The 27,189-nt window shown below is 34.8% G+C and overlaps 1 protein-coding gene across 3 annotated transcripts in view; it reads left to right on the top strand.

Moving 5' to 3' along the window:
- Positions 1-27,189, top strand: part of SGCZ (sarcoglycan zeta) — a 425,770-nt gene that overhangs the window by 302,842 nt on the left and 95,739 nt on the right. For all 3 annotated transcript variants that reach the window (XM_014945657.1, XM_014945659.1, XM_014945658.1), the window contains exon 3: positions 261-362. In XM_014945657.1, coding sequence (XP_014801143.1) covers positions 261-362 — 102 coding nt within the window. The remainder of the gene's footprint in view (positions 1-260; positions 363-27,189) is intronic.

The following is a 27,189-nucleotide window of genomic DNA, read 5'->3' as shown; positions in this document are numbered from 1 at the left end:
ATCTACATCTGTAACCTTGCATTAGGTGCAGCCACAGAATAATGTTCACCATCAGGCTGCACAGTTAAACATCTCAATCCCAGGTGAAGCTTTGCCTTAAATTCCCCCTGTATCTAGCTCTTATTCAAGATCATCACAAGAGCTGGGAACAGTGTGACAGCATTATATTTAGGTATTAGGCCAGCTACTGTGTTCTTTTGAGCTTGTTCTGGATGAGGTTATTTCCTAAAGTGAATATATATATATATTATTGATTGTAGGATGGAATGGGAAATTTGAGAGTCACTAAAAAAGGAATACGACTTGAAGGAATATCTGAATTTCTACTTCCACTATACGTGAAAGAAATCCATTCCCGAAAGGTAGGTGTTTTTCATCTTTTTTTTTCTTAATTTACAGCTAATATAAATTAATCTCTTCAGTCTCAAACTACAAAGTTTAATTCTTACACCTCCTAAATTAGCAATCAGTAAAGGTTTGCTTTGAGAATACCTTAACAGTGAAATCTTCCTTCATGTCAAAAATGATTTTTTTTTAATTTTTTTTTTTCTGAAACCTTACTTGTCTCTTAAAAGAAATGTCTTATCTTAAAGAAGGGAGATTCAAAGCATATATATTTTATACTTCAAATGACTTCAGTACTGGGAATGGAACATTTGACTCTTTATTCAGTGAGAACTCCAGAAAAACAAGATTAGTGAAATGCACAAAGTAGTTAAATAAGGAATAGTTTTGTATTTGGTTAAGTTCTTCCTGGTATTAGCTAGAATGATTTCTTTTTTTTTTCTTTCTTACCTTTTTTTTTTTTCCTCATAAGTACAGGAAAATTTGCAATTTTTGTGTCTAGGACTTAATTTTTCAAAGCAAACTATTTTGAGTTTTGCTTAAATGTTATTCTTTTATCATATAGCAGCAGGTTGTTACAGAGGAAAAAAGAAAGTAAAAATTCTTTATTCAGAAATTCAGTGTAGCTCATTTTAACTCATTTGTTTTGATCGTGTCATGCTGTTTATACTGACATCATCAGTGAATTTAAAAAATAATTTTGAAATACTGGAAATATCTTAAAATTCTTTTCACCACGCAAATGGTGACCTATGATCAGAGAAGAACATTACACTGGTTTTAATAATTTTGAAATACTGGAAATATCTTAAATTCTTTTCACCATGCAAATGATGACCTATGATCAGAGAGGAACATTACAGTGGTTTCCAGTCGGTCATCTGCAAAGAATATGCATACTGCAAAAGTTAAGAGGAATGAAAAGTATCTTTGCCCTAAATGTTTTTGTGGAAAATTCTGTCTGTTGGAATCTGTCTTCTGTGTATATTTATAAAGGGTCTCAAGTCCATTCATAAATGAGATCATGATGGTTCCCCCATTTCTCTTAATTAGCCTACTTTTCTGTTAATAAATATGTGAGGTAGTCTCCTTGTCCTCTCTTTCTGTAAAACTAAGATCTTTGAATGTCTAACAGAGTAGCGATATTGTGCTAGGTAATGAAAGATTCTGTAATATTTATGTAACATTATATTCCCAAACAATGTTGAATTTTGAGGACTTGTCGAACAGATATTCTTATACTTTTCAATTCACCATACATACAATTTGTTACAAAATCTTGTTCGTAATGTTTCTTTTCTAATAATAGCTATAAATATTAAGAGCTAAGATAAATATACAATCAAACATTTGGTAATAAATTATTTCTAAATAAATGCAAATATCATAGCTTTGATGTTGATCAGAATTTTGAGGAGGGGGGAACAGCAGAACAGTTAATACGTAAGTACACAAATGACCATTTAAATACCAGTCACTGCTACCAAAAGTAAATCAATAAGACTAGATTCTGGCTTTTAAAATTGGAAAGACATCTACAAAAGGCAACTTTGGCTATAGGGTGTGGGGTTTTCTTTTAAAATTGGAAAGACATCTACAAAAGGTAACTTTGGCTATACGGTGTGGGCTTTTCTTTTGCTATACCACCTTGCCATGGAAAGGTGTGAGCACCTCTACAGTACCTTCTGTAATCCTCTAATATTCCCTTTATAATTTTGAAACTCTAGAATTCATTAAATCAACTAGAATACTTTGTCTTTTATCTATATCTTATTTTCAGGGTTATGTTAGACCTTAATATCTAGTATAACAACTCCCTTTAAAATCATGCCTAAATCATGGACCTCTTTAGTATGAAAATTTTAATATGTAAACTTTATGAAATTGGTAAAATTTTCAGGCTGTAAAACCTTTCAGGGAGCATACTTTTTCTTAGAGGTTGCAGAATATTAGTCATACGTGGTTTGTGTATTTTTCTGAGTTCCTTTCTGTGGGTGGTTGGTGTCTATTATTTTTCCATGTCCTGTTACTGTACATCAGAGTTATGATTTGGGATATTTGCTTGCACAGGGTTTTGTATTGTAAAACATTGGTTCTATTAAAGTAAACATGGAAACTTTTGTTTCAAGTGAGAGTAACCCAACAAGGGTCCTAATTTCACTCAGAGCTGCTAACCAATCTAAGAAAATATGCACACAAATGTAAATACTGTAAAGGAACAGGATGCAAAGTCTACCAGTAGCCTAACACAATGTCACATCAGTCCTGTGAAGCTCACGAGAAACAGATGGACCTGTCAGTAAGTGCCCTCAAACCAGCAGAAGAAAAAAGATAGAGTTGATCATTAGCTGGACAAAGTATTTAAACTATAATACTTTTGGTGTTGCAGGTCTACTTATATCTATTAACATTAAAACTCTTGTTACCTAGCTAAAAATATTGTATGTACATAGTCTTAGTTCTCATCTTGCAGTGCTCGTGACCTAGCTGCACGTTCCAGTCTTTTGCCAACTTGCTCAGTAAGTTGTGCTAAAGTTTCGGTAACTTGTGGTGTATGCAAAGGTTAATATCATGAGAGAATGATGAAAAAACCCTCTGGAGCTGTGTTAAGCATTACAGTAGGGATTTGTGATGTCTCTGCATGGTGTTTCCCCCAGCCATGAGAGAATGATGAAAAAACCCTCTGGAGTTGTGTTAAGCTTTACAGTAGGGATTTGTGATGTCTCTGCGTGGTGTTTCCCCCAGCGTGTGGCATCTTCATGTGACATTAGCTGTTTCGTCACTTGCAGAATTGACCTTGGTGCTGTAGAAATCTAAGAGTGAGCTAGGTTTCGTGTTTCCCCCAGCGTGTGGCATCTTCATGTGACATTAGCTGTTTCGTCACTTGCAGAATTGACCTTGGTGCTGTAGAAATCTAAGAGTGAGCTAGGTTTTCTGGGCTCTCATTAGAGTCAGTAGACACTTAGTCAATACAGGTGGTGGGTTCTGAAGAGTTATCCTGGCCACTGGCACTTTGTGTTTGCTTTGGGTCATATAGAGGGGAATGCTTTTTCCTGCCTTTTCCATGGAAGCAGCAATAATTTCAGTTTGATGCATATGAGAGTTAAAACATACCATGGAACCAAAAACTCATTTGAAGGTTGTCTTTGCAGTCTTTTACATGCATATGTCGTTTATTTATTTTCTGAAAGGAGAGTTTGCTCTTTAAGCAAATTTAATTATTCCCTTCTAAAAGAACAGAGGTGTTAAAGTGATGTCGTTTGATTAACTCATGAGGCGACTTGTAACATACACAGTAATAGCTTTGTGGAATGGCTGTATTTCCAATGCACTGGCAATATGGTTTGTAGAATGGCCTCTGGGGGACCTCCATGGAGGCTCTCAGCCCTGCAGGTCAAGGCATTGCTGCTTTCCAATTACTCAGCGCAAAACAGAGTTGGGAAGACCAGAGGGGGGAAAAAAATGATAGGTCTTCAGCAGGGTTCAGCAGCAGCAGGTGTGCTATGTTATGGCTAAGAGGCATGAGTTGAGCTCTTGCCCTTAGGCTGGAACTATCTTTTGGATAGCTAGATCTGGAGCTGATAAAATGTGTCTATTGATAGCACAGGGTTCACCTCTGATTCTGATAGTGAAGTACTTCTGATAAGAGTCCCGGACAGTCTGTGAGTAGCTAAACTGAACTGAGCTCTGCGCCACTGTGATTTAAATGTGAAGGGTGGGTGGGTTCACATATGCTTATGGATGCTGAAATCACCATTTTTGCCTGCAGCATGCCTGGATCCCCAAATAAGGTAATTTACGCAGGCTTAAATGCAGACCTTAGACTGTCTTTTTCATAAGAGATGTATTGAACTTTGTGTATAGGTTGAAATATTGCCTTTTATCTTGTGATTGCTCCATTAAAACCCTGAATATTAACAGTAAATGCTAAAATGCTTTAAGTCCGTTGGAGAACAAATGTGCATGAATTCTTAAAAACAAAACAAAACTTCTAGTGATATTTTCTCCTGCCAGTGTACAGTTTTCCATCAAAAAGTAGTAGTGAAAAATTCAGGTCTTGGGTAAACTGCATATTCATTCCTGCTTTGTCTGTAGAGCTTGTGTAAGTGAGAAGGCTGCTGAGATGGTGCTGTTTTCCTAACTTTGCAGGTCTTGGGTAAACTGCATATTCATTCCTGTTTAGTCTGTAGAGCTTGTGAAAGTAAGAGGGCTGCTGAGATGGTGCTGTTTTCCTAGCTTTGCTCTTCTTGCTCTGTCCTATCCACTTTGTTCAGTTAGTGGTATCCATAGAACCAGGGGTTCCTGCCTGAAATCTTATGTTTACACAAAAAAGTTACCTCTGTATTTTCATCAAATGACTTAACTGCACGTCAAATCTTGAACTGATGCATCAGAACCTGAGCAGACAAGGACTCATTTGATCCTGAACTGACATCTTGATATCCCTGAAAGAAGGGTACACATACTCTATGAATTGAATTTTACTGAGAATTTCATTTTGACTATGGTTAGACTTGTTGTATACTTTTAGTCTAAATATAGACTACTAGCCTGAAACCAGCAAGTTTGATCTAGACAACATTGTATTTTCCATGTTTATATCACACTGATACGATGCGAAGAAACCATGCAAACCACATTCTTTGTAATGTGTCATTAATGAGATGCTTGAAATCAAATAACACATAATTGAATAACATGAATTATTACAATATTTCAGTTCTTCTGAATTAAATTTCTTTATCAACCTACTACTGCATCCATACTACTGCATTTGTGAATGGAAAAAAATCAAGGTACAGGTTTATTAGTTTCTCATATAACAACAAAAGCAGTTCATGGTGTTTTCTTAAGAATGTATACTTGGTTTTATTGATCTTTTTCATTTGTACTTTCATACGGTACTTAAGGGCTGAAGAAAATCAAGTTTTCTCTTTGTTAAATTGTTTCCATTGCAGATAAAATAAGTAGCTTGTTGTCCCTTAAACTAGGGAGAATTGCTTTGTGTTTTCTGTGCAATTGATAAGGTTAGAAGTGTATTCTCTGAACTTAAAGACCATGTGTTTTTGAGAGATATCCTTAGAGAATGCAGAATTTAGCAGTTTAGTTCATTAGAAAAAAGCTAGAAAACAAGAATCACTGCATACATATAAACTTTTAACTGAATGGAGGAAGCCCTGAAAACTCTGTGTATCTTGTGTTTTAAAATATGAGATTGTACAAAAACTAAGAAATTGTAGGTAGGTTTCAAAGCAGAACTTCCTTCAGGTATTGCTTCTCTCCAATTTTTCACCCTGGAGACAGAATATCCTGATAAATATATATAGAGAGCCTTATTTTCTTTTGTTTTATTTCCAAACCTGAATAATTCTTGAAAAAGGCAACTCTACAGTATATTTATTTCTTCACCATCTCTCAACATGCATATAATCATTAACACAGAATTTAACTTTGTCAATTCCAGCCAGCCCATTTCACAAGTTTAGGTTTGTGTTTTGGGTTTTAAATGCCTTTCCAAAAACTCCCAAATTCTTCTTCTGAGAGAATAGCCTTGTGGAGCTTCTCTCTCTGATAGGTTCATAAAGAAGCGTAGGAGATAATATCAAAAGCCTTTCTGAAGTTCACAGAATCATAGGATGGTTTGGGTTGGAAGGGACCTTAAAGATCGAGTTCCAACCCCACTTGTCTTCTCCAGGCTTTAAGTTCCTTCAAGTATGTAGTATTTGTCAATTTTAGGATTGGGGAGGAGGAATGTGTTCCCCCACCCTCCGCTGAAACATATTCTTCTAAAACCAAGTCTTTCTAAGGCCAAGTTGTTAGCTATATCCACTCTCTTTTCTGCTCTGTAAGATACCCCATTGCCGTGCAGTAAAACTAGTTTGAGAGTCCTGCAATCCTACCACTACTGCGATATATAGGTATCAGAGAAACTCAGGTGATGTCATTGCTTAACTTATTTTGTATTACCAAAAAAACCCACAAAGGCACCTAAGAATCTGCCACCTTTATTGCTCATTCTGAAGTGCGCTGTTTGTTTCTGCAGCTACATGTCACAATCCTCTCGGATAAAATCTGAAATGCTTCCCAATTCATTTTTCTGATACCTAGTCTTCAGCCTTGCCCTTGCCATCACTCACCTGTCACTGAGAATAAAGTCATTATTATGGCATAAAGGACTCCTTAAGTCATTTTGGCTCTCAACATGATGTAGTTCCAATGTACTGAAAACCCAGTGTCAGTTTATTGGCTATGAACATGATATAAGGTTTTCTTAATCACAAGCTTTGCCAAGGGACAAGTCATTCTTATATTTGTTGGTGGTCTCTATAGGGACTGCCACTCTGAAATTGAGTTGGCTGTACTTGCTCTTCACTGACAGCTGATAAGAACTTTCATGATTCATGATTTTGTCCTTGATTTGCTATACTTCACTGAAACCTGTCTGGGGGTCATCCAGTTGTACAACTCTATCTTTTGAACACTTAATTTTTTCATGTCAACCTGTACTCCTCTTATTATTACTGTGACTTGTTGTTCAGTCAAGGAGGATTTCTGCTTATTATACTGCAAATTCTGAGTTAGTATTACCCAGGCTTTTTACTTTGGTTGACAACAGCTCATGAATAAAGTAATGAGTGGCCTATATTCACCCAATTTTATACCAGCCTGAGGAACTGAATTCGATTTGGGAGCTCTTCTTCAGAAGGATGTGTGAAAGTTAATGAAGTAACAACTGTTTTTCTGGGGTTTGTTGTTTTCGGCATCAATTGCGTTTTCAGTTTTCCAAATATTTCCTTCATGTAATACATCTGTGTTCCACTGGGACAAATTTCAGTGGAACTGCATGATATTTCTGTTTGATGTTCATCATGTCATGTGTCTGATCCTAGTAGTCATTCAAAGTGAATTTGGTTTGGGTTGTTTTAACTGTATGGTCATATTAAGCTGAGGAATGGCATTTTTTTTTTCCCTGAACAACTTTAAAGTAATGTATTTGAAATTTACAGAGGCTAAACAATACTTAAAGACATACTGTATTTTTAAAATGAAGAAAAATTATTATTAATATTTCCATAGAAAATCTGATCCAAAAGTAAAAGTAGATTGCTTGCAAAAGACTTGAAAAGGAGAAAAATCTATGTCTTCCTTTATCTCTTCACGCAGGAATTAACTCATGTTTCTTCATGGAGAACAGCATTTATCCTTTACATCACATTTTATAAACTTAAGGTAGACCTTACTTTTTGCTTCTCTGTAGAAACTATGGATGCACAGATAAAAAAAAAGGGGAAAAAAAGGGAGTTGTTTATGGGGGAAAATATTCATGTAAGCCATTAAGCATAAAGTATGTAACATAATTTTATCTCCCCAAAATACGTGTAGTCTGTTAGCCCTGGCTTGAGAGCTGCTGAGATAATTTGAAATATATTTCCTACAAGCTGGGCTGTGCTTTACCCTCACTTGTAGGCCTTTGGTATGAAATGAAAATTCTTCCCCCAAAACATTGTAAACAGTGTGTTTGTTAATTTAAGACGAGGTCTACTCCATATCCAAAGACTTAGTGTATTAACAACAAAGAATATTCGTGTAATAAAATTATACATCTAATGCTGCTGGGAGTTGTCAGCATGGATTTCTGAAGGAGAGATTATGCCTGACAGCCTTCTACAACAAAATGTCTAGCTTGGTGGATGAGGACGGCTCATAATCTTGCCTTTAATAAGGCTTTTGACTCAGTCTCCTGTCATATACTCTTAGACAAATTGATGATGTATATGCTAAAAGGACAGTGAGGTGGTCTGAAAACTGACCAAACTGCTGGGCTCAAAGGGTTGTAACCACTGGCACGAAGCTCAGCTGGAGGCCAGTCGCTAGTGATGGACTCATGGGGCCAGCACTGAGGCTGTTGTTTAATTTCTTCATTAATGACCTGGGCCTGCACAGTGCACCCTCAACAAGATACAAAACTAGGAAGAGGAGTGTACAAACAAGGAATTTCTAGAAACAAGTGAACAAGAAAATTAAGGAAAGCATTGCTGGTTTAGCTGTTCAGAATTTTAATTATTTCCAACTTGTTAATAATAGCACTCTTTTTTCTTTCCCTGTTTCATATCAGATGAATCTCAAAAGTATCAAGGGTAATAATCAAATCAGAACTTCAAAGATAACACTTTGAATAGGAGAGAGGTTTTCAAGGTATTCATTCTGAAACAGAAATTGGTGTCCTAAAGTTTAAATCCATAATTTCCAGAAGTACAAGCTGATTTACAGAATTAGTTTTATTTATTAGATACAGAAAAATTTTTTTCTTCCCATGAAATAGAATCATTACAGTCCATTTTTACTTGGTCAGCTTTGTTTTCAGTATACTTTGCGTCTTGTGTGATGTTTCTCACTTTAGAATACATGTGTCATGAAATTATATAGAGCAGATGAACAGTTTATAATCTCCAAAAATAAATACAAACAAAATCCAAATCCCAAATCGGCTTGTTACTCTAAAGGAGATGAGATTAGTCAAACAGAAGTTCTGAAGCAATTTTTGTTTTAAGGACTTCTGTGGTAAAGTTAGAGAAGCTTACTTCCAGAGTCTGATGAGACAGCTTAGAAAAAAGTAATTTTTTACCTGTTTATATAATTTATCAGACCTGTATTGTATTTGATTGATTGCGTTTGGTTTATTTTTTTTCCTATGATTGTTGTTAGCATTTCTGTATTCTATCTGGAAAAAAAAAAAAAATCTAAGCAAGGAAAGAAAATTGCATTCTAATTGTTAAGAAAGACGATATTTTTTGGGCCACTGCACACAATTTGGTGTCTTACATGATAACAGAGAAACTTAATGAATATTCTGAAGTTTAAGATGAAAAAGAAAAAAAGAATACCTTGACTACCCGGAGTGAAATTCAAAGGATAAGGCATAGTGTAATCATTACATCTGTTTCGATAGTCCCTGATTAGGACACTGTTCCTCTTTTAAAGGGACAAATTACTTGTTCCTTTGCAGCTTTCTGATAGCTGAATATGACAAGCAAATATCACAAGGATTGCATTTATAATGCTGTCCATCTCCTGTTTGAAATGAGCTTTGTATTTTCTTGCTATTCACTAAGAGCTAAGTTGGACTTTGCTGCTTCATAATCAATAGCACTCATTCATTTTTTGTTTTTTGTTTTGTTGTTTTTTTATATGAACACACATATAAAACTTGCATATTTATGTACACTTTAAAATTACTTGTGAGTCTTAAGAATTGGAACCTTTTATTCCAGATAGCAAGCATGCCTTTTGGGTTTATACTATATAGGTTTTCTTGTTGTAAGAAATGTGATAAACCTGTAGTTTCAAAACCAACTTGTTTCTGAACTGTGCTGGGTTTGGTTTGTGTTGGTTTTGGTTGGGGTAGAGTTAATTTTCTTCATAGTAGCTGGTATGGGGCTGTGTTTTGGATCTGTGCTGAAAACAGTGTTGATAACACAGGGATGTTTTAGTTATTGCTGAGCAGGGCTTGGACAGTCTCAAGGACTTTTCTGCTCCTCACACCACCCCACCAGCGAGCAGGCTTGGGGGGGACACAAAAACTTGTGAGGAGACACAGCTGGGACAGCTGACTTCAAATGACCAAAGGGGTATTCCATACCATGTGCTCCTATGCAGCCAGCTCTAGGTGGACATGCTCTGGCAGGGGAGTTCACCCCACCAGCGAGCAGGCTTGGGGGGGACACAAAAACTTGTGAGGAGACACAGCTGGGACAGCTGACTTCAAATGACCAAAGGGGTATTCCATACCATGTGCTCCTATGCAGCCAGCTCTAGGTGGACATGCTCTGGCAGGGGAGTTGACTAGATGATCTCCACAGGTCCCTTCCAATCCTGGCCATTCTGTGATTCTATGTGACGTCATGCTCAGCAATAAAAGCTGAGGGGAAGGTTGGCTGGGGGGCTGCTGCTTGGGGGTTGAGCAATTGTTTTCATTTGCATCTCTTGTCTTTCTTGGGGTTTCGTTCTCCCTTTGTTGTGTTCCTTCTCATTACAATTTATTATTATTCTGTTATTCTATTTGAATTATTAAACTGTTCTTGTCTGAACGTATGAGTTTTCTGACTTTGACCTGCTGGAGGGAGTGAGTGAGCAGCTGTGTGGTGTTTAGTTGCTGGCTGGGGTTAAATGATGACATACTAGCAATGAAATTTGTGCTTAGAAAATGCTTTTACAGAGTATTTTTTGTTTATTTTTCACTATTCCCTGAAGGAGTTTCCCATCCATCTAAAACTGTGATTTAAACTTCAATCTCCTTTATATAGTTCTGAAATCCCTTCCTCAGTGACTTTAAAATTTTGGGTTTTTTTATGCTGTCAGATCAGTTTCTCAAGAAACCTGCTGAACTTCCATCAATTTTAGGAAGCAATGTGACTGCAACAGTGATGAGAAAGTATCGAATTAAAGTAAGGTAGAGAAGGTTAACAGATCCAAAAATTGCTACAAACATTTTAATAAAATACTATGAGTTGCTAAAATATCTGTGGGCACAACAAAAAACGTATTTAGTATAAAAATTGTCCTGTTCCCTTTTCTTTTTTAGATAGTGCAAGAAACATATGAGTTATATTTTTTGCTTATAGGTCTTCAATATGTGGTTAATTCAATCACTCCTTGAAAAAGGCAGGTAGAGTTATCATTCTCCTTTTTAGATGCAAAATAACTAAGTATAACACTTTATCGTCTTATGGATTAAGCTCTTGAATCTTTACTAACATTGTTACTCCAAAGCAGTTTCAATTTTATTATTTGAAGAAATAAAATAGAAGCATTGATTATTCCGTAACAAGGACTGTGTTTTGACGCTGGCCTGCATCCCAGAGTGATAAGTAACTAACATTAGTTGAAAACCTTGCTGACTTAAAGAGCATCCTCATTAAATAACTGCACAAAGTAAAAAAAAAAATAATAAAATCCATTATCAAGTAAACAATACATTATTTTCTTTGAAATAATGTTATTAAAATAAATTAAAATTTCAAATTAAAATTACCTGAAAATTGTAACTTCTTGTCTGTAACAAGTCACCTGAAATATCATGCATTCTACAGGTAAAATCAAAACTAGATCAGAGTTCAACCAAATTCATGTATTCTGTGTTTTCTTCCTGTTTCTAACTTTGAATCTAATTATGCTGTCATTTCTCAAGTGTAATTTCCTATGGGCTTTGTGGCAAACAATTTTCCCTGGAACTTTTCTAGGGAATGTGAAATGTTATTTTTCCATTAAGAATCTTCCCCCTTTATGTGAAGTTAAGGAAATGGGAAACTGACAGAAGATGCTAAAAGTTTATTTTTTCAAACTTCTGGCTTTTGACATCAGCATACTCTGCTGATTTGCAGGTGACCACAAAGCTCAATTGCACCCATTTGTTACATCATCACATATTATCAAAACCTCTGTGGTCTACTTGAAAGTTTCCAGAACTTCCTCTACGTAAGAAGTAAGAATCTGACCAACTAAATTCCAGTTAATATCGTTACCTCCTCTTGCCAAATTAATACATGACATAAATTAGTTCTTCAAGTGAATCAAAGATGCAGTGTCTTTTGTCATCTTGAAAAAATATTTCCTAATTTTTTAAGTAGTGACCAAGTTGATTTATCTTTTTTTGTTGGTGGTGGTTTTGTATCACTTCTTTGTAACAGCTGTGCAATGCTACCTACTCAACATCTTGAGTTGGGCTTAGTTTTGCTCTAGAAATGTAAGTGTACTGTAGTCTATGTTACATTTTAAAACTCAGGTACAGCAGCAATATGCACTGTAGCCGTAGACACATGAACTGTTTCTATAACAGGTTAGACTTTGAAAGCTCAGTGTTGATCAAACTCTGCTGATTTGCTAAGAGGTATTTTTTGAAAAAGCTTAAAATTTAACTTCAAAAAAGCATTTAAGGTTATAACTGTGTAGGTTTTTCAAGGATAAATCTCCAAGCTATATAAAGATGTCAAATTAAAAAAGAAAACTATAAACAGTAAACTAGTGCATTCCTGTCCAATGTAGTATTTGTGTCTCATAGACATAAGCTAAGGGTAAGATAATGTCTTTATTTTTTTAGTTTTTATGAAATAAAGTTGGAAATAAGCACTGGCAAGAACTTTAGACTACAGATGTTGGAATTCATGGGTGGGACTGAGATAAAGAAAATTCACATGGAAAGCGCAAGTCTTATAATTGGAGCAGCTGAACAAGTTAGCATCCTGTCCTGGAATTGGTAATTATGGTTTCAGCACTGATTGTACAACAAACATCTGGGGATTTACAGTAAAGTTGGCTCTTGGGCTTCAGCCAGAAGCTCATTTGTATCTCCAGCTGGATTCAAATCAGTTGCTCTGCAAAGAAAGTAGCTGTGGTTCACAAAGTTTGTTAATTTAAGGTGGCAATCTGTCATGCACAATTCTGCAACAGCTACTACAGTATATACTCTTGCTGAAGTCTTTGCAAGCTTAAGTGGTAATTGCAGTAGCCTAGGTGTATGGTGGTGGTGAATTTTTCTTTTGGTCTGGAGCCTAAGCAATCTTTAAAAATATAAAGTTATTGCACATGATTCTTATTAGTAAACATGAAATCTGTGTGATACTAAACTTGGCACTCCGATAGTGACTTACATGAAAGATTCATTTTTAGTAAAAAGGAAAATTGAGTTTTGCACTAAGAATGGTCAGAAAGAGATTTTTTTTTTTTTTTCCTCTTGCTTAATCAGTCTACACATACAAGATTTGGACAAAATTTATTTTTGTCTCTGAGTTTCTCCATTGGTATCCACCAGATCAGAATCTTCCTATAAATTTGTGGTTATACTTGTGTTGTTATTTTAATAAAGTATAGGCATTTTGGAATGTTAGTTAAATCTCCTTGTAAGCTGAGCAAAAACGCTGGCACAGAAAATTAAGAAAGTGGATTAGCTTTTTGCAGGAGCAACTACTGTACTATCTACAAGCAGAAAATTTGCTTTAAAAAATATTTTAGTAAAAGTATCATTATAGCTATTTAGATCTGGGATACTACAGCATGTTCTTTTAAGATGCAGGTGCTGCTTCTCTTAAAACATATACTCCATTAGCATGCAGTGGTTCATATTGAATAGTATACTAATTTTACAAGTAGCTTCATTGATTTTTTTAGCATGAAGAAGGGCGGTTTAATTTTGTTCTTATGAAAGTGAAGAAAATTATGTTAGCATATGAATTGGTAGAACTCCTATACTGCACAGATAAGGTGCTGGGCTTACCTGAAAGCAGGTGATGCAAGAATGAAGCTATTTCTCTCTTGCTTCCCTTCCTTAAAATGAAGCCAAAGCACTGCCTGCCTGGAGGCTTAAGCAGAAGGCTTAATTGATGTCTTCAGCTGTGATCTGGAAAACACACGCTCACAGACACTTTGGATAGATCTCTGTGACTAAAATAACATAAAACTGATAAATCTCTAAAGACTGAAATCTCCAAACTAGAAATAGAACTGAAAAATCATTATCCTAAGAATAAACAAGAAGCTTTTTATTTTAAGTTTTGACCTCTACAAGTTCGTTAGTTTCTTAAAACTTTTAATTATATCAGATTTTGGATAGCTATTCTTGCTTTTAATCCTATTTTGCTTTCTTGTACAAATAAAAAGCTATTTTAAAAAAGTTTCAGTGGGCAGAGAATCTCTATAGAATTAGAAACCACAGTATGCATATAATTTTTGTCAATTTTTCAGAGATACTATTCCTTTGCAGTTCAGCATTCCCCTGGTAAAGGATTTAATCCTTTTTTGTTTGTTTTCTTTTTTCATTCAGCCTCTTTTGAATCTTCAGGTATCAAATGTATGTTTAAGGAATGCATTTTAGAATTTATTTTACAAATCACCTGAAGGTCTCAGAATCCCAAAGGCTTGACAATTATTTTTTTTTTATTTTCATGGTACTCATGAGAGAACCATTTCGGTTAATTTAATTTTTGGCGGTCAATCCTCTCTTTGATTAACATAGTTTTATTTGAGCAATTTTTTTTTTTTAACATGGCTCCACCTAGGCAGTAGGCCTTACATGTGCTATATGTACTTATGTGTGTGAGGCCTCTAGCTTAGCAAGATTTATTCAATCTTCTTTCAATATCTTGGAAAAATCTTTGGTAATTCAATGTTTTACTTTTTGTTTGTTTGTTTTTTTAAACAAACAAATGCATTTCTAAACAGCATGTGATTTTTTTCATGAGTTGTGAATAAAAAATTGTTAATAAAACCCAAATCATTATGGTACAAAGCTGGGAAACTGAACAAGCATCTGCCTAACCTTTAGTATGTTTTGGTCTTTCACCTTAAGGCAAGAATGAAGGGTAAGGTTGGTAAGACACTTTGACAGTAAACAAATTCACCTTATTTAGACTGAGATAAGCCTTTAAAGTTCTAAGATCACTTTGAAGAATACCTTGCCCCCCAGCACTTTCTTATTTCATACTGCTGTGGAGACCGGAGGATGCCATTTCTAGGAGTTATGTGGATGCTTAGAATTTAGACTTTTATTATCTTTATGCCATTTGTTTTTGTACTATGATGGGTACAAAGGTTAGGAGAAGCAGAACCAGGATTGTTTTTTATTTCTAAAGGTCAATAGCTTTTTCCGGGACTTCAGACAAGATGGCCTCTGCACCTCAATTTCTTATCTGCAAAACAGGGCTAACAGCACTTTCCTATCTCACAGAAGGTTATATGGCTAGATACTTTAAAAGGTTGTGTGTGCTGTTAGACAACATAAGCAAATAGGAACATCAGGGCATGGTACTATTAATACAAAATACAGAAGTGTTGTATTTTTATAGAGTATTCTATATCAAGCATACTGGGATCATCAATTAATGTTCAGTGCCCTCAGTTACTATTACAATTATCATTTTGTTTCCTGTCTTGAAGATTAAGCTTATAGACATCATTCTAAGCTCATCCTTCTCTTATAATTTATTTCCTGTGTGTTTTGAGACTCATGAGCTATAAATTGCTAATGAGATGTGGTGCTATTTCTAATCAGAAACTATAAAGAGTAGAGCCTGGCGTTATTTTATTGCTTTACTAAACAGTTTTGCTAATGAGGCTACCAATACAATGTCCCCATTAAAAGACAGAACCGATACTGATGTTGCTCCTGATTGGGAAAGAAGGATAAGCAGTTTTATTATGAATTGTTTCTTGCAAATGCAGCCTTTGAGATGCTTTGGGAGCAGGAGCACTAACAGCAGAAATAGAGCAGCAGCTCTGTCAAGGTAAGATACAAAAATAAGAAGATTCAATTCATCCTGCTTGTCTCAAATTTTTCCTTCCACAATAGTGCAAGTAAGCTCTGACTCCCAGCAAGTGTATTTATAGCAAAGTAATACTGTATTTCTTACAAAAATGTATTAGAAATGCAACATCACATCCTATAGCATTTTCACAGGTCTTATTTTTCCTACAGCTTCTTTTCCTTGGTCCTTTTCAAAAGTGAATAAAGTTTGATCATAAAGACATTATGCAAAGCGTACCAGGTTCTGAGCAACAGAAGATGTCATTGACTTACTGGAGCCAGACAACTTCTGAATTTCCTTCCCCTCTCTATGAAATGTGGTTTGTTTTGTGTTTTTTTTTTTCCTCTGTCCTCCATGAGAATTATTTTTTATTCTCTGCAAGAATTAATCTAGAACTTTCTGACTGAAAAGTCAACAGCCACAGTACTGAGTGGTCATCTCTCAAACTTCCAGTATCTCTCACTCCTACTCTCTTGTCTAAATTATATGTTATTCTCAGAACCTCGCTCCTTTACAGTCTTACAGGAAATTCTAGTTATCATTTGTAATTATTTCCTCCCTTACCTACCCCATTAGGACATACTGAAAAGACAATTAAAAGATGAGGAAAAGTGGCAATCCTGAGCTATTAGTTTTATACCAGCTGAAAGCCATTAATTGAATTAAAATAGCCCAGCAAATGGACAAATTTTAAATAGCAATGATTTTTAAAAAGTTTACTGATTCTGAGGTGTTTGATCAATGCAACAGATAAACAAGTTGAAAATCTTGTCAAATAAAGACTTTGCTTTTTTTACATATCAACTCTCTAAAATAGCTAATCAGACTTTTCTTAAAATCTCTGGGAGCTTGATTTGGCTTGAACAAACTAAAGATATATAAAGTGAAAATCTGTCAATGTTGTTCAATCCTAATACAAATCCTGATGGATCAAAATACTATCTTCAGAAAAATACATTTGTTGCTAGTAAATGTGTCATGATGCCAACAAGATCAGCTAGATCTTCTGACTTGTAAGGATTTGCAGAAATTAACTATGCCTCTGTTAGCATGCTCAATTAGAAAGAAACTAGAAAAAAATCTTATTTAGGGTTTCTCTTCTAAGAATTTGATTTTTATTCAGTCATATCTGTTTTTCGGTTTGGAACTACAAATAGCAAAACATTGGGGAAAGAGAAAAGCAAACAACCCTGGTATCTGGGGGAATTTGTGGGGTTGTTTGTTCATTTATAAGTATTTTTTTGCTTTTGTTAAGTAGTAGTATATAGTTACATCATTCTTTTTCTGTAAATTTGCTAACCCTGTACTTTCTTATGGATTTTAGAATATGAAGCCCTCTGTGGAGAAAGTAAGAAATGATGGATAAGGATTAGATTTTGGTCAAAATACAACTGCTGTTAGGTACTTAAGTTTTGAGCTAATTCCATAAAAGATTAGGATTGCTTCCTCCTTTGTAAATGAAAATTAGTAAATAGCTGTAGTTGTAAGTTTGATGTAAGATCAGGGTAAATGAAAAGTTATTCAGAATTCTTAAAATGTCAGATGGAAGATAGTAAAAAAAAAAAAAGTTAATTATCATAATATTCACTGGCAATGCCCTTGAGCACAACAATTACCATTACAGTTAATTCTAGTAATTGATCTGTTCTAGTTTTCTTTCCCTGGAATTGTCCAATACAGAAACCTTGAAAGTGAATCACAGAAGTATGTGCAATGTTTAATTATTACGCTCCTTCAGTCTCCGCATTTCTGCCACTTAATGACCAATTCAAAGCCCACAATATGAAGATTTAGATGTTTTTTGTTTTTTGTTTTTTTTAAAAAAAGCTAATATCTATTGTAGCAATGGGTGTTCTGTTTCCCTGTGATAATTTCTAATCCTTTCTTAAACTGCGTAGACTGTTGTGTATGCCTAGTAATTCTCTTACGTCAATTATTCATTTTGTTAAAAAAAAACCAAACCCAAACACCTCCCCAATGAACCACCCCAAAAAACTTACTAGCTTTACATTTGTTGACATTATGCTTTATTTGCTGTCTCTTGTTAATGTATTAGGACAGAAGGCAAAGAGAAGCCCTAACTTTCTTTCAATATATTATACATTATAGTCTTGATTCGTTTCCACTTAAATCAACAACAAAACACTTAATGGTCTTTCTAATTTAGCTTCTGTCAGAAATAGCTACTTTCAAATGACTAGTTGAATTTTAAAATGTTATTAGTTAATATTATTTCAAAATCTTTAAAATGCAGTTCCTGCATAATCCAGGGTTTTTATCAGAGCTTTCACAGAGTGCAACTAAGGCAGAAATCAAGTTATGAACTCTAAAGTCTACAGACAGTAATGCCAACATCTTAGTTGTCAGTTATTTCTTCTGTTGATGGCTTATTTTGAATAAATGCTTCTGTTGAAGCATTACAGATGTGTCTCTGTCAGTGACAATTAAATACCCAGCTATCAGCCAACAGCTCCAATATTTAACTTTTTGACAATTTCTATGATGTAACAAAACTATATCAATCATACATGATTGAAAAAAAAATATAAATTGAAAAGCTGAAATGCTGAAATGATACCCTAAAATACCTTGTATTCATCAGCTAATAATTAACAGCTATCAGCCAACAGCTCCAATATTTAACTTTTTGACAATTTCTATGATGTAACAAAACTATATCAATCATACATGATTGAAAAAAAAATATAAATTGAAAAGCTGAAATGCCACTGATACCCTAAAATACCTTGTATTCATCAGCTAATAATTAAAAGGAGCAATTTTTCATATTTCAGTTTTTCATTTCTATTTTCATATTTTATTCAACAGAGGTTATTCTTAATTATAAAATAGCCCACAATGAGATCTCACTTGCTGCCCTAAAGTGCAATTGTAACCAGGAGCCTTTACTTAATAATATAAGTTCATCTGATTGTGCAAGGCTGTAGCTAGGTCTTTAGCAATTTAGGGTTGAATGTTATCTGAAACAAAATCAATAGCTAGCAGCTTTTAGAGATTTGCTGAAGTAGAGAAGCAGAGCCCTTTAAACATGCTCGCCTTGTTGGGACATTATTTGTGCATCCTCTTTACTTAAATCACAGACAAATTCAAACCTCAAATGCATTTGAGCTAATATGTTGAGAATGGTTGAAAAGTGTGTCCAAACCTGTCTCTGATTTGCATATCTCAAGCCCAATGTCCCTGTTATCTTATTCAGTTATTCTGCAATTATGCAAATATATTTTATTATAGCATGAGCAACTCACTTTTTCCACAGCAGAGTGTGCATATTGCATATCGAGTCTTTAGAGCTGCTTCTTCCATTATTTTGTATTTGTATTTATGAAGGATGGGGGAGGGAATCAGAACAGTAGTGAGGATGAATTAGAGTTTTGTTGACACAGAATAAATATTCTGAAATACTTTGTGATATTTCTAAGCTGGCACAAATAGTGTTTTTAATAGATAACTAGCTGATCATCAAAGTCTTGTCTCCGGTTGGCTTAATTGCCATCGGAAAACATCAAGTTATTTTGTGAAAACTATAGTCAATTAACATTACCCTGCAGGTAACAAAGACATGTGCCTTTGCTTCCCTTCCTAGAGTTTGTAAAAGTCTTTATAGCATTTTATTAATATGACTGACATTGATGAAGTCTATATTTTTGTTTTCTTAAGCATATTTTTTGCATTGTAAGACAGTTTCCCTGACATTTCAGTTTCAATTTATGGTTTTAGGTATTTTTCAGCTTTTATATCTGTAAACAACATAGAGTACTGTACAATATGGTCAGTTCTGATTTCTTACCTGACTGCTAATGCTACTGTCTTACCTGCCCAATAACCAATAATCATTTGAGTCTGTGTATTTTAGACTTGACGTAACAACATTTTTCTTTTCTGGCTTTTATATATAATAACTAGTGTGGAACAAATGGTAGTCTTGTAGAACTGCAGTGCCTTCATAGTGATTTTCTGATATATCTCTGTTTGTCCTTTTGAGTTCAGTCCTACTCCGTAAGTCTTGTTAAGTTGTCCTATATATTTATTTTAATGAATGAAAAGAAATGAAAGAAAATGAAACTTTAATGGTTATGGTTTTATGCAGTATTAGTGAGAATGACAGAATTAGTTGCTTGGTGACTATCTGTATCTCGTCTTTGAGTTGTTTACTTGTTTTGAAGTTCTTCTAAAACTCATAGTTGAAACACATTTTTCTTCATATTGGAAATTATCGCAATTTCTCTTTGGTTAAAATAGCTTGTTCTAAAGAGCAAACAAAAACTTGCTTGCATTTTCAAACTTTCTGTTTGGGAGGGTGACTGTGAAATCAGAATAACAAGGTATTTAATTAGTTTTGAAACATTTTGCAGTGGCATTCTGTCCCACTTCCCCCCTCTCTTTTTCACTCTTTCTCATGCTCTATTTCTCTCTTTCTCTCCTTTTCTCTTTTTCACTCATTTTCTTTTTTCCCCCTCTCTTATTCTGTATTTCTCTTTTTTTCTTTTTCTTTTTTTTTTTCTTGGTGGATCTGTTTAATTTTGTATAAATAATTAAGTATTCCTAAGGATTAGGAGGAATTGCAATTAAGAGCTCATTGTGATACTATGGCCAGGTGAGTGAAGCACTCACCTGGAGCAGAAGCACCTCAGTTCCAGTTCATGATCCAAATATGATTTTGTAGATTTAACATGGACTTTGAAATATTTTCAGCCACCTTTAAAATTTTGTAAGATGAGTATATCCAACTCTCATTCAATTCATTACAGTAAATGCCTTTCCTTAAATTTCATTCACCAAAATTTGATGAATTGATGATTTTGATGAAATCCCTGAAATATGAAAGATGTATAGCGATGATTCATTTTCACTCTACACACAGATCCCAGATGAGTAGAAGTGCTTCCTCTCACAAATATTTCCATTTTCTCTTCTGCATGCTGTACTCTCTTTGAATAAAGCATGGCCCACAATGATGCTAGTCCTCTCCTGTCTCAGAAATTCCTACTAAGCACAAACTGCTGCTGTGTTTTGAGCTGGAGGGATCTGGTTTATGTTTGCTCTTCCTGACTAAAAAGCAGTATTTTTGTCTAGCTGAGTCAGATAGTATCTTTCCATTTTTCCCAAAAATGTGGAGGGAAAGGAGAGAGATAATATAGGGCGTGAAAAAGCTTAAAGGAATAATTTTCCTTTTTCTCTAACGGTTCATACAAACCCTTACCTTGCCATTGAAATTATCAAGTATTGTTTTCAGTCTTTCATAAAAGGCAAGTAGGTCTAATCATAAACTCAAACTAACACAATAGAAGCCCCCAAATGGGATATTCTTACCACAGGAAAGCGTTGCATCCTCTTGATATCGCTCAAAGAGAGTCATTCTGTCTCAAGCAGAATAGCACTGTGATTGTGTCAGTGTCTGCTCACACTGTGGTCTTCTGTGAGATAAAGGAATTATGCTGAGAAATTTTGAACACACTTTAAATAATCAGCAGGTTGTTATCTTTAAGACCAAAATTTTGCAGAGCAGACAGAGATTTCAAAGCGAGTTAGGAAGAGCACAGCTTTTTCAGCTGAAATATTAACTAAACAACATCAAGATTATGTGTAAACAGAAACAGAACTGTCAGGTTTCATTTGAGGGAGGTGAAACAGAAAGGAGGATATAGATGCTGGGATACAAAAAACATTATCATATACTAACTTCTCATTCTTCTGGCAAATATATTTAGAATCCAGAGAGACTTTTCTGATATAGTGTGATTATAGAGGAGGAAAATACATAAAACCCCTGGAATATTGAAAAGATTCAAAAAACATTGTTTAAGTTTTAACTCCAAAATGTAAATATAAAACTCTGGCAGATGCAGACAGTTAATACAGAGTTCTAAGGGTATATTTATCCTCATCTGTTCACCTCCACCATTCTTTGTACCTTCCAACAATTACAAGAAATTGAGCATGGACCCTAAGCACAACAGTATTTTAGTGCGCGGTTTCATACATTATATATAGACTTCATTAGAATGGCACATACAGGAGGAAAACATAAAATATGTAAGGAATGATTGTTTTAGTAGAGTGCAAATGTAAAAAAGATGTTGGCTTGAACTTGTGTATAGTGATTTAAATTTCAGTTCTTCTTTCTATTCAATTTCCTTTTTCTCATTCTCTTCTGCGATTGCAAAATACAGACTTAGAAGTCTACTGTACTGACTTCTTTTAGGGAGCTGTAGTGACCTGTGTGAGGAAAGTTTTTGCACCCTGTGGTGCTCCATCATCATTCACCACTTAAGCAGCTTTCAAGAGATCTGCTTTATTCTACAGACACGTTCCATCTGGCTGCACATAACAAAAATTTTTAGGGAAGTCCTCTGAGGTAATCTTTCTGAGAATTTCAGTCCTTAAAGGATTGGACTCTAGTATTTCAAGCCTACATTATTCCTAATCCATATTTTAACCACTGTCACAGTGGTTACTTGAGCTTGTCTTGGGAGTAAAGATAAAGGCTGAAAAGACATCAAAATAGCATATTTTGCAGAACACTGTCCCTCCCGGTCAATGCACTTATCCACTGGACCAGATCCCAAGCTATTCTTTTTGAATAGGTGGTAAGAAAGAAGAACATGAAACCAAAGCATTTGTGTTTTCCTTCGTTTTTGACCATTTACTTGATTAAATAAATAGAAAAAGGAATTTGTATCTACTGTGATGCTCACCAAGATATCTGAAGATTATTGGATACTTGTAGTAAGCACATTTACTCTGTTACATCAGTGCCAGCACATATTTAGAACTGCAGTACTTTTACTAAAGGAGGCACTTTGTTCAAACCTTGGTCATGGAAATGGTTTCTTCCTAAGAGCATCCACCCATGATTGCTCTGATCCTGCCATGCAACCAGACAGTAAACTCCTAGTGGATGGCACTGCTTCATTTCCAGGATCTTAGCCAAGTCACGCTTCTCATTTTTCTCCAACAGAAGGTTAGTGAGGACAATTTTTTTTTTTTCAGAAAGCAGAACTTGAAGTGATAGTTCACTAATGATTTTTTGTAGTACCAACCTTTAAATCATACTGGCACTATGAAAATCAATTTGTGTTTGGTGATAGCATGTGGCCATCGTTTTCAGAGACTTTTCAGTCTTTGCTATTGTTGAATAAATACCAACATTGCGATTAATAGGCATAGTAATTGATATTCCTAATTATAATTTTGTATGCACACGTTAGAACATCTGAAATAAATATCAGGGTGGCTAGGTATAAATAACAACAAAAAAGAATCCTCTGAATGTCAGGCCTTAAATGATTATTGTTAAGCATATACCAATTAACTAAATAATTGACCAAAAAATAAACATTCATTCATTCTTTGTGATTATTTATGAAGAATTAAGAGAATCCGTAAATTAATTAGTGAACATTTAAAATTTTTCTTCAGGGTTCTTTTTGCATGGGATTGGAAAACCAGACTTTAGCATATGCAGCAGCATGAGAAAAGCCATCAGTACTGCACAGCAGGATCGGGTTAGGAAGGAGAGGGGAGTTTGGTGTTTTCTGAAGTATATAGTGCTTAAATATGGTTTGTCTGCATGATATCTTTATGAGGTTGTGTTGGACTTGTCATAGATGTTTCCAGCTGGAGGTCTGAGGATGTGACACAATGGAACTTCAAAATCAATCTAATTATTAGGTTATACAATTGCAATTCCCATCCTCCCACAATGAAGCGTTATTTTGAGTGCCACAGCACCATCATTATCTTCTTGCTCATAGCCTGGTTGGCACAGTTAATAGGAAAGTCAGAGAGAGCCATTTCAATTCCCTCAGGCTAAAAATGGAATTAGACCAGATCTCCCACTTCTTGGGCAAATGCTCTACCTATTAAACAACTATACAAAAATTGGGCGGCAGTAGTGAGGAAATCAGCACATCTAGTCTCAATGCTGTATTTTTGGGTTGATTTTAGGAATCATCATGAGTTGTTAACATGTCCAAATTGTTTTTGTCAGGATAGTTCAAACAAGACAATGTTACTTTTGTACATTGGCAAGACCAAAACTTTCACTATCTAAGTATTTATTTTTTTTTTTTTTTAAAAAGGAAAACTCCGAAGGTACCTGTGGTACGGGAGTGGATTAAATAGATTTTTATGGGATGGGTTTCATTTCAAACTAGCCTTCATATAAGATATCTTGGTGCTTTCTTTGGACCTCACCTTCAATCCTTAGTTGCATTGTCAAGAATTGTATGATTTTTTCAATGTGTTTGGTACCAGTTTGAGAATAGAACTGTATTTTATTCCATAACCATTCCTATAGAAAGCACGTTTGGTTCCTTTAGAAAAGTGACTTTTCACTCAATTTCTTTAGTTCTTTCATGGTAATTCTGGGTGGTTTATCACTGCTTATAAATCAGCAGCATATGAATAAATTAATTAAAAACAAACAAACCATTTCCTTGTCAGATGTAGGATACTTGATTTGCCTTAAATAAATAATTAAAAAAAAAATCTGAACACAGCCAGTCTTTCAGGCCCTCCATGACATCAGGTTTTGTTCCAATCTTTCAGCCTCTGTTCCCTTTCTCTTCTCTAAAAATTGTAGAGATTTCTCAGCAAGAGTAAAAGCTCATATAAATCTCCATTGCTGATTCTCTGCTGGAAACATAATTGCATCAAAATACCTGTATAATCTTTTTTACAATAATGGCTCAAAGTTTATGTGATATGGCTTGGGTTTCATATGTTACAATAGGACGGTATGTTTAAATAAGAATGGTGGACTTTTTATATTTTAATCAATGTTTTGAAAAAGAGATATAAGGCAAAATTCTGTGCCTTCTCTCTGCGCTTAAGCCATATGGTAGGTACAAATATGTCCTGAAGCTACCTTAGTACTCCAGTGGTTTTGATAAGAACCTGTAGAGATCTGATCTCTCAGTACCGACTTAAAGATGCTCTTATTTATGCAATTTGCTGCAGGTCACTCTAGTTCAGATATGCCAGCAGGACTCATTTGGCATGGATTTATCCATGAATTTTTTGCTTCAAATATGTGCCTCTTTTTATGCTGTACTCAAAAGAAGAAATTGCTTTGTAATTGTCCTCAGTGTGTAAAAGTTTCCACGCCACTGGATGACTGGTTCCTTTGCTCTTTCTTGGTGACACACCTAGCGAGTTCAGTAATGTATCTCCTCTGTCAGTCAGTCTGTAGAGCTAAAGCAGGATTTGAAGCAAAACTGGAAGTTTCAGGTAGCCTGCAGAATGAAAGGAAGCAAGAGACTGATTTCCACTTCATTTTAGTCTCCCTGTTTCCCTATTCTTGAATGGAGAATATCTTTTGAATATTTCTTACTGGTGCTAAGATATTAGTATTAGTTATTTTAGAGTCATTTTTGATAAATAAATCTACTTAAACTTCTTCAAGAAGAGCCAGATAGAGCATTAAGGTACTGATATATAAAATCTAGAAACTTTAGAAAGGTACTTTAAAACAAATTGCTAAGTTACTCTAAATTAATGTTTTTAATATTGATATTTAATAATTGATTAGTATTAGAAATAGTGTACTCTTGTCAATTGATTTAGGTGACACCACGATGATACAGGTGATACAATTCTAAATTACCAGGCTGTTGTATCCTTCAGAAAAGGAGAGTTAAGTTTTGTCAGAGTACTTTTTTACCCTACAAATTTTGTAAGTAAAATATGTGTGTAACTAGATGAAATAAGACACTGCCTGTTTCTGTGAAGGTTATCAAGTTTAAGAAAAACCTGAAGGTTCTTTTTGGGTGCAGTTGTAAATGTCGGTCTAATCCATGCCTTTTTTTTTTTGCACTAATAAATTCTGTCTGAGAGTCTTTAATGCAGTTCTGGGGGAAAACTTGTCTCCCATGTTTGCCACCTGGAGATCACATAAGGTTCTAAGGGATATGCTAAAGGTAGCAAAAACTGTTTTGAGAGTGCAATCCTTCAACATCGTCTAAGTATTTGTTTGTGGGAGGAGTGGCGGGGTGTTTATTAAGAAATGTTGATTAAGAAATGTTTATAAAAATACCGTTCTTCTAAAGATTTTACTTTGGTAGATTGTTGCATGCTTTATTTTTCCCATAGAAAGATAAAGAGAAATGTAGAACATTCTTTATCAATCAAATAAGATTGCATTGAACACCGATATGAAATGTATTAATGAACTTCACCAAATTAAATAATATTTCAAAGTAAATAAGGCAAAAATATGACTCGAGATGTTGACAGAATTTCCCTCTAAGCACATTTCTAATGTAACATCAGCAGGGAAGAGGGCCATCTGTCCATGTGTTTTTCTGTAAGGATATTCATGCTTGTTTGGAAAACAACCAGACCTTGTCCTTGTAGAGGTTGGCAAATCTGTGATATAAAATGGAGTCATTTAACAGATTGAAGGGTTTTATGAAATTCAAGAGACTACAATAGCGGGGACGGCAACTGCCTCAGCAGTAAAATTCAGTCAGTGCCCTGTCCTCATCAAATAATAATAATGGCAATACTTAGTGCTTGATAGCTCTTTAAATGTTAATATGTACAGTAAACCCTAAGCTTAGGCAATATCAGCTGCTGCACTTACTTTTAAAGTATATTCTCTTATATATATATACATATATATATACTCTTATAAGTATATTCTGAAATGCCAGGGAAGGATACAGATTGTTTTTCTTCTCTCCATTACTTTAGTACTTTCAGTCCTTCTCTGTTTCCTGAAACGTGTTGTCTTTCTAAAGACACTGAAGATGACATGCATATGTGGTAGCTGTAGTTAGTATATTGAAAAATTAAGTTACATCAATAATTAATTTGAACTGTAAAGCCGATCTAGAGATCTTATGCAGTTTCTCTGAATACAGCAATCTGGTTAAATGCAAGGGAAAGTTTTCCTCATTTGAGAATTTTACCATCAAGATGTTTATGGTAGAAGTATTCAAGTTAACAGCCATCGATTCTCTCACCCGATAGCCTCTTAGAATTTATCACTAACTTTCAAATCCTTGAAGGTGTACAAGAATGTTACACATTGTTACTGATATAACTAAGGTTGCTCTTCATAAAGAAATCTTCCAGATTGCAACTCTGCCTGTATTTTGTTTTCCTATATTTGAAATTAGTTCTTTCAGAGTTCTTGGCCTGTATTGGTATTTCAATGAATATAATTAATTTTGGTTAGTTGGGGAAGAGCATGGAGGTTTGCCTAGGGGGTATAGGAGAGAAACCAATGCAACAGTTACTGGCATAAGGCTCTGTGATCTACATTTATACTGAAAGCCAAATTAATTAATTGTTCTGATTTGAAAATCTATGTATATAGCAATTTGACCTTTTTATCTCTTGCCAAAGAGGCAAGGCACTAATTTCATAAATATCATTAGACTCAGGCATGTCTCAGACTGTTGAGATAGATTACTTTCCTCCTGTAATAACTTTTGGTTTACAGATGCACTGTTCCTTTTGGATATCCTTGGTGATAGGTACTGTTGTTGTGACATAAAGGGAGAGAGACTACACTATGTAA

Source organism: Calidris pugnax, unplaced genomic scaffold (genome assembly GCF_001431845.1).
Source record: "Calidris pugnax isolate Ruff unplaced genomic scaffold, ASM143184v1 scaffold58, whole genome shotgun sequence".
Classification (NCBI taxonomy): domain Eukaryota; kingdom Metazoa; phylum Chordata; class Aves; order Charadriiformes; family Scolopacidae; genus Calidris; species Calidris pugnax.
Note: the sequence above shows the minus strand (reverse complement) of the source record. Positions and strands in the feature narration are given on the sequence as shown.